General features: G+C 46.0%; 1 protein-coding gene across 2 annotated transcripts in view; it reads left to right on the top strand.

Annotated features, from left to right (window-relative positions):
* The window catches only part of Usf3 (upstream transcription factor family member 3), a 62,120-nt gene extending 54,039 nt beyond the window's left edge, over positions 1–8,081 (top strand). For both annotated transcript variants that reach the window (XM_028872086.2, XM_028872087.2), the window contains exon 7: positions 1,454–8,081. In XM_028872086.2, coding sequence (XP_028727919.1) covers positions 1,454–7,911 — 6,458 coding nt within the window. In that variant the 3' untranslated portion in view covers positions 7,912–8,081. The remainder of the gene's footprint in view (positions 1–1,453) is intronic.
* Positions 8,082–8,874: the final 793 nt, after the last annotated feature.

The raw sequence follows: 8,874 nt of genomic DNA, 5'->3' as shown, positions 1-8,874 counted from the left end.
AAGGATAGACAATATCAAAGAGACCACTCTGCCCATATGTATCTCAGGCAGGCTTCGTAATAAAGTCTGTAGGAGAAGCTTTACCTTGAGAACATACTCCTGTCCAGGAGATTAACAGGCCCATTTTAATAGATTCCAAATGAGGGGGGCAATAATATACTAGTAGTAGTAAATAGTAGTTTACACACACACACACACATACACACACACACACAGAGTAATATAATATAATATAATATAATATAATATAATATAATATAAATATATAACATGATTATATACAATATATATAATATTATAATATGGTAGTGACCCTCTAGTCAGTTCATAATGTCACATCTTCACCTAGGACTAGAGATAAGCCGTACATCCCATTTCTTTGACCAGTAATTGGAGCCCTGCAGTTCTGATTCTTGGTTTAAAAGCTGCTGATTATGAGGGAGCGGCTCATCCCAATGACCTCCAAGCCTTCTAATATCTACCTGCCTACTTCATATTTCTTCCTCAAGAGATAAGACCCTCAGGTCATCTAGCAGTTGGACATCTAGTTAGTCTGGCTACTTTGGGCTACAAGAATTTAAGGATTCTGTTCTTGCTGACTTTGAACTACATGAAGTTAAGATTGCCACAGGACTGTCTGAGGCTGGATTGACTGTAAACAAGAGGAGGAAAAAATTAAGATAATTAAGCACACAAGGTCCAAGACTGATATAATCAATACTAAGATTATAATAGGTACAATTCATTTCATTTCGATTCTGAAAATTGGTCCAATTCCAAAGCTATTTGCCAAAAGGGATGGTAGTGTTTAGCATGGTTTTAACCTGGTTTTGTCAATCAGATGGGACATTATCAGAATTAAGAATTACACCAATCAGCCTTGATAATAAAACAAGTGTCCTCATTGGGTAGTGTGAGGATATCTATCTAGTATGTCCTGATCACCCATAGGCTACTATGTCAGGCTGCTTTGAAGACTGTCCCACAAGTTGATGGATTTGAGCCAGAGACTGCTCAGCTCAAATGCTAAGGGCTACACCTTAGCATTCTGTACCATACAGTTTAAGAGGCCTGTCAGTTGTGGTAACTCTAAACTCGGAGTCCCGAGCAAAGAGCTTTTAGCTTATCCAAAGCATGTTACCAGGAATCAGTTTGTCTTACTCCGTTTCATCTGTTAGCTGTGTTCCTGGGAAGTTTGGGATTGGGAATGTTGAGACTTGTAACCACAGGAGATTCTCAGTGGCTGGCCTGTAAAGGTCTATAGTTTAAAGGAATATAAAGGAGGCTTGGGGTGTCACTCTGGGAAGAGAACCTTACAGCACCAGAAAGCTCATGGCCCTGCTGAGGCATCTGAAGGCTAGAATTGGAATTCAGTGGCTTAGCACGTATATTTTTGTTGTTATAATCACTGACATTCACCAATATTTTTACATCTTCATTTCTAATATTTTAGCTGAAGAAATTAAAAAGCTACGGAAACAACTGGAAGAAATTCAAAAAGAAAATGGCCGATATATTGAATTATTGAAAGCAAATGACATATGCTTATATGATGACCCCACAATCCACTGGAAAGGAAATCTGAAGAACTCAAAGGTGTCGGTTGTTATTCCGAGTGACCAGGTCCAAAAAAACATCATTGTGTATTCCAGCGGGAGCCAGCCTGGGGGAAACAGCCAGGGGACAGCCGTTCAGGGAATCACCTTTAATGTCGGTCACAGCTTGCAGAGGCAAACCGCCAACGTGCTGCCAGTGCAGAGGACCTGCAAGCTTGTGACTCCTGTGTCTATTTCTGGAGTTTACCCTTCTGAAAACAAGCCGTGGCATCAGACTACAGTGTCTGCACTGGCTGCCAACCAGCCTGTTCCCCTTTGTCTTCCCGCTGCCATTTCTGCTCAAAATATTCTCGAACTTTCTACTTCCGAAAGCCAACCAGGTGTGCTTGGTGCCACTGGCGGCTCACTGATCACCGTTGCAGTTGGCCCTGACCCTCACCAGCATCGTTCCTTGCACGCATGCCTAAATGATCAAAATGCTCCAGAAAATAACAACGGGCAAGAGAGCCCTAAATCATCAAAGAAAACAGTTGCGTGTGTCACAAGCATCTCCTCCGGCAACTCAGCAGCTGCCTCTAACGTCCATCATGAAACCAAATCTGGCCCGGGCGTGCAGGACTTCAGTGAAGCCTTGCAAGACACCCTTGCTGTGTCAGTTACCTCCACAGCATGCTCCGAGCCTCCCAGATGTGTGGGTGACTCTTCCCCGGGGAGCATTAGCAAGACAGCAGACTCAACGAATACGACAACAGTGGTGGCCCCAGCTCATGCCGGTGTAGTGAAGACCACCCTCCCGGTGAGCAGTCTCTCTGCAAATCCTTTGGACAGTGGTTGGACCCTCTCTTGTTCTTTGCCTTCTTCAAGTGTTAGTGCTTCAGATTTGAAAAACATCACTAGCCTTACCCGAATCTCTTCAGCTGGAAACACACAGACAACATGGACTACTTTGCATCTGGCCGGAAACACTATCCAGCCTTTGAGCCAGACACCGTCTTCTGCTGTGACTCCAGTACTGAGTGAGTCTGGTACCAGCCCTACCCCGAGCCACCACAAGCATGTGGCTACAGGCATCACCTTAAACACTTCCCTTCCAGCAGATGGACCACCAGCTGAACACGTCATGGTAACTTTGCCTTCATGTCCACCCTTACCTATGCAGCCACCAACTGCCCAGCCACAAGTTAAATCTCAGCCTCCAAAAAATATCCTTCCCTTGAACTCAGCAATGCAAGTGATTCAGATGGCTCAGCCAGTTGGGTCAGCTGTCACTGCGGCTCCAGGTAACCAAAACGTTATCATTCTTCAGCCACCCAGCACGACCCCATGCCCAGCAATGATGAGGGCGGAGGTTCCCAGCCAAGCAGTAGGTCAGCAGATTGTCATCATACAGACAGCCAATCAGAACCCATTGCCACTCCTCTCTGCTCCCCATCCTGGCCCTGTTCGACTTCCTGTTAATGGGGCCAGTGCTATAATAGGGTCTCATAATTCCGTGCAAAATGTGCCAGCCCCACAGACTTTTGGGGGGAAGCATCTTGTCCACATATTACCAAGACCTTCATCTTTATCCATGTCTAATTCAACCCAAACCTTTTCTGTTACCATGTCAAACCAACAGCAGCCTCAAACCATTTCTTTAAATGGACAGCTCTTTGCTTTGCAGCCTGTTATGTCTTCATCAGGAACTACAAATCAAACCCCTATGCAAATTATTCAACCCACCACCAGCGAAGATCCAAATACCAATGTTGCCCTGAACACATTTGGGGCTCTAGCCAGCCTCAATCAGAGCATATCCCAGATGGCTGGCCAGAGCTGTGTACAGTTGTCTATTAGCCAGTCTGCTAATCCTCAGACGCCTGCAAACAGTCAAACCAGTCCTGCTAACGGTGTTCCCCTAGCAACTACTGTAGCACCTCCCGTGACAACAGAAAATTCAGCCACACTAGCCAGTACTTACAGTCTAACAACAGCCTCCTCCACAAACCCCGTCACTTGTTTGCCCCCTACCATGAAATCCAAAAGACTGAACAAGAAGCCAGGTGCCAAGAAACATGCAGCTAACAAGCCAGCATGTCCCCTGAATTCAGTCAGAGATGTGGGCAAGCTAGATGGCCCCAGAACAGACAGCTCAGCAGAACTGTCGTGTAGTGATGGACTGCTTGACAGCCTCCCTGTCAGCCTAGCGTCTGCTGCCGTGTCCCAGGCCAAGAGTGTTAGCAGTTCCGCTCCACTGGCCATTCTGAATTCTGACTCAGTAGCCCCTGAGTCTGTGTCCAGATCTAAGTCAGCAGAAGACTGTAGCTCATCCTCCCAAGAATCTGAAACAAATGAACAGTCTGCAGTGGACCCAGCAAAATCCAAAGATCCTACTCCCATCTTGCAAGAGACATCTCAGGGCACACCACCAACTGCTGTAGCATTGTCCAGTGCTGCAAAATCCTGTACCACAACCAATGTGTTGATTCCGTCTCCTATTGAATCCCAGATTGTGGTTTCTCAGGTTTCTGGTATGTCGTCCACTACAAGCACTTCGAGCACTGACTGTATTTCTGAGGTAGAAACTGTGGCCGAACCTTGCCCAGTTCAGCAGGATGCACTGGACACCATGCAAACCCCAGGGCCTTTAAAGGGGCAGGGTCTGACTATGTTGCTGTCCGATCTTACTAAAGAGAAAGACCTTCAGAAATCGTCTCTTTCTGTCCAGATGGATCACCCTGATTTTTCTCCAGAAGACTCTAAGCTGGGTGACTCTAATGTCGAGTTGCATCCCAAGCAGGAACTGTTACTGCTGAGCGATGACAGAGACCCAGCACAGCACCGCCCCTGCCTCCCCGATCAAGAGGCTATTAATGGCTCTTTGCTCCCCAGCAGGCAGGCTGACTCTCCCATGTCAACCAGCTCTGGCAGTAGCCGCAGTTTCTCGGTTGCATCCATGCTTCCTGAAACAGCTCGGGAAGATGTGACCAGCAGCACAACAACTAACGCATGTGACAGTTGCACCTTTGCAGAGCAAACTGACATCGTAGCCCTTGCAGCAAGAGCTATTTTGGACCAGGAGAACATTGAGAAGGGAAGGGTTGGCACACAGGCTGAGATGAGGGAGGTTACTTCCAAGCCTTCTGAAACCTCTTTAGAGGGAGAGCAGCCTTTTAAACCACAGGTCCATAAGGAGCCTTGCACAGGACAGGCAGATGCAACACCAAATGAATTTAACTCTCAGGATTCAGTGGAAGTCACAGTTGATAGGCCTCTCGAAAAGCCTAGCTGTTCTCTGGGAATTAAAACATCAAATGCCTCCTTACAGGTGTCGGCCTCTCAGCCACCAAGTCTTACCAGTTTAAGTGTGAATAATCTTATCCATCAGAGCAGTATCAACCATCCTCTGGTCAGCTGCACAGGGTTATCCCAACCTTCCGAGCAAACATCTATTCCTGTGACCGTCAATATGACTGTTGCATCCAGTTCTTATGGCAGCCAGCCTCCTGTGCCACCTCTGATGACAGAATATTCCCAGGAACAGCTGAATAGCATGACTAGCGCCATACCAAATCCACAGCTTCAAGAACCCCTTCCAAAGCCTAGTCACGAAAGCCGTAAAGATTCTGCAAAGCGCACTGTACAAGATGACCTTTTACTGTCTTCAGCCAAACGCCAAAAGCATTGTCAGCCAGCCCCTCTCAGGCTTGAAAGTATGCCCCTGATGAGCCGGACTCCAGACAGCATTCCTGATCAAACTCAAATGATGGTGAGTCAGATCCCCACCAACTCTTCAAACTCAGTTGTACCTGCTAGCAACCCAGCGCATGGTGACGGCCTTACCCGTCTATTCCCTCCTGGTAACAACTTTGTGGCACCTGCATTGAGGCAGACGGAAGTTCCATGTAGTTCTCAGCCTCCTGTTGCTGAGCAACAGCAGCAAACTCAGGCAAGTCAACATCTGCAGGCCCTGCAGCAGCATGTACCATCTCAAGGGGTGTCTCACCTTCATACTAACCATCTCTACATCAAGCAGCAGCAGCAACAGCAGCAGCAGCAACAGCAGCAGCAACAGCAGCAGCAAGCAGGACAGTTAAGAGAGAGGCATCACTTGTATCAGCTACAGCATCATGTGCCTCATGCAGACAGTGCTGTCCACTCCCAGCCCCATATTGTGCACCAACAGAGAACTCTACAACAGGAAGTTCAGATGCAGAAGAAGAGAAATCTCGTTCAGGGTACTCCTGCCTCTCAGCTGTCCTTACAACCAAAACACCATGGGACTGATCAGTCGAGACCCAAGAGTAGTCAGCCACATCCTCACCATCAACAGATGCAGCAACAGATGCAGCAACACTTTGCAAGTTCCCAGCCGGAGAAGAGTTGTGAAAACTCTTCAACTAACCGGGGTCACCATAGCCATGCCCAGAACCATCTCAATCAAGATATTCTGCACCAGCAACAGGATGTTGGAAGCAGACAGCAAGGTTCAGCGGTTTCTTCTGACCATGTATCCGGACATAATCCAATGCAGAGGCTTTTGCCGTCAAGAGGCTTAGAGCAGCAAATGGTGTCCCAACCCAGTATTGTGACTAGGTCTTCAGACATGACCTGTGCCCCACACAGGCCAGAGAGAAACCGAGTGTCCAGTTACTCTGCTGAAGCACTCATTGGGAAGTCGTCATCTACTTCAGAGCAGAGAATGGGCATGTCGATTCAGGGCTCCAGGGTTTCAGAGCAGCTGGAAATGAGAAGCTATCTTGATGTTCCCAGGAATAAAAGCTTGGCACTTCATAATATGCAGGGTCGCATGGACCATCCCGTCCCCCTTCCTGATTGTCAGACATTCAAACCAGCTGGAGCCAGCCAGCAGCCCCAGAGTAATTTTGAAGTACAATCTTCAAGAAATAATGAAATAGGTAACCCTGTGCCATCACTGAGAAGCATGCAGTCCCAGGCTTTTCGAATCAGTCAAAACACTGGCCCACCACCAATCGACCGACAAAAGAGATTATCTTATCCACCAGTTCAGAGCATCCCAACAGGAAATACTGTCCCACCAAGGGACAATGAGAATACATGTCACCAGAGTTTCATGCAAAGTTTACTTGCTCCTCACCTTGGTGATCAGGTCCTTGGGAGCCAAAGGTCACTCTCAGAACACTCAAGGAATACACAATGTGGTCCATCTTCAACAATTGAATATAATTGTCCCCCAGCTCGTGAGAGTGTTCATATTAGGAGAGAGAGTGAAAGTCAGAATAGGGAGAGTTGTGACATGTCTTTAGGTACAATTAACACCAGGAACAGCACTTTGAATATTCCCTTTTCAAGTTCCTCTTCCTCAGGAGATATTCAAGGTCGAAACACAAGTCCCAATGTTTCTGTACAGAAGTCTAATCCCATGAGGATTACTGACAGTCATGGGACCAAGGGCCACATGAACCCTCCTGTCACATCCAACATGCATGGGGTTGCAAGGCCAACTTTGCCACACCCGTCTGTGTCTCATGGGAATGCTGACCAAGGGCCTCCTGTACGTCAGGCTAACTCTTCAGTTGTCCATAGGTCAAGACATCCCCTGCAAGACAGCGGTGGTTCCAAAATCCGCCAACCTGAAAGGAATCGTTCTGGAAATCAAAGGCACAGCAATGTCTTTGATCCAAGTCTTCCTCATCTTCCTCTCTCTACTAGCGGCAGCATGATTCTTGGACGTCAGCAACCTGCTGCAGAAAAGAGAGGGAGTATTGTCCGTTTCATGCCTGATAGTCCACAAGTACCTAATGATAATTCAGGTCCTGACCAGCATACGCTGTCACAAAATTTTGGCTTCCCTTTTATTCCTGAGGGTGGCATGAATCCACCAATAAATGCGAATACTTCCTTCATTCCACAGGTTACCCAGCCTAGTGCTACACGAACTCCAGCTCTCATCCCAGTAGATCCCCAAAACACTCTCCCCTCCTTTTATCCCCCCTATTCCCCTGCTCACCCTACTCTGTCCAATGACATTTCAATCCCTTATTTTTCTAATCAAATGTTCTCCAATCCTAGCACAGAGAAAGTAAACAGTGGAAGTTTAAACAACCGATTTGGATCCATTTTATCTCCTCCCAGACCCGTTGGCTTTGCGCAGCCAAGCTTTCCTCTTCTCCCTGAGATGCCGCCAATGCACATGGCCAACTCTCACCTATCCAATTTTAATATGACATCATTGTTTCCGGAAATAGCAACGGCTCTTCCTGATGGCTCCGCGATGTCACCTTTGCTCACCATAGCAAACTCCTCTGCTTCTGACTCCTCCAAGCAGTCCTCAAACAGACCCGCTCACAACATAAGCCATATCTTAGGGCACGATTGCAGCTCAGCTGTTTAAATCCAGAGAGACTGAACGTGGGGCTTCGAGTTGATGCGACAACTGTTCTTGTGTGTATACATGTGCATTGAGAGAACTTGCGTGGGTGTGTGTCTTTGTTTTGGATAGCCATTTTTCATTTAGCTTCTGATTATAAGGAAGTCATGTCAGAGAGGATGCATACACTGGGGTTGTCAAAACAATCATCTTTCATTTCTGAGTGATGTGCTTTCTTTAATCATTTAAACAATTTACCTTTCCAAGTTTGATTTGTAATCTTTTATTCCCTAAGTACTAATCAACCAGAAGTTAAGGAGATCTTGGCACATGCTGGATGGTAGGAAGGAGCTGAGATTGCAAACTCAGTTGTCGCTAGGTTGTAAAACAGATAGTTGAGATGGCTGAGTTGCAAATCCAAAAGTAAAAGCAACTTGAAAAAACACAATTCATCACTTGGTTGATGTCAACAGCTAACAGTTCTGTGCTGCGGCAAGTGATAAATTGGTAATGAGTTAAATTCCATAAGTCAAGCAGATAGAAAATACATGAAGTGTTTGATTCCTGAGCTCTGTTACAGGCACTTGTTTCTTAATTATAATTTTTAATAAACTACCCAAATTTCATGTCTTGTTCTTCAGAGAGCCTCATTATCCTTTAATGTGCCAAGATCATGTAAAGCAAAAGTCTTCCTTAGACAATGAGCCTTAAGAGTACAAAGCTAAGATAGAATACAGGAATGCTTTCCACTTAGTACTTGGGTTTTGCGTTAGTCCAAAGAACAGCAGTTGTACTGTGGCTTTTCCTAGGGTCAGTTAGTGACCAGTGTTTCACCAGTTGAGTTGATTGAATATATTCTCCCTTCATTCTATTTATTTGGTCTTGAAACAGATTAATTTACAATCACTTAAATATTAGAACTGCTCATATTGTGTTTAGAATATTGTCTTTAGAAGACACATTTGAGTCTTCTCAGATATTTCTAAA

Source organism: Peromyscus leucopus, chromosome 12 (genome assembly GCF_004664715.2).
Source record: "Peromyscus leucopus breed LL Stock chromosome 12, UCI_PerLeu_2.1, whole genome shotgun sequence".
Lineage (NCBI taxonomy): Eukaryota > Metazoa > Chordata > Mammalia > Rodentia > Cricetidae > Peromyscus > Peromyscus leucopus.
The sequence above is the reverse complement of the archived record's forward strand: the minus strand, read 5'-3'. Positions and strand labels throughout refer to the sequence as shown.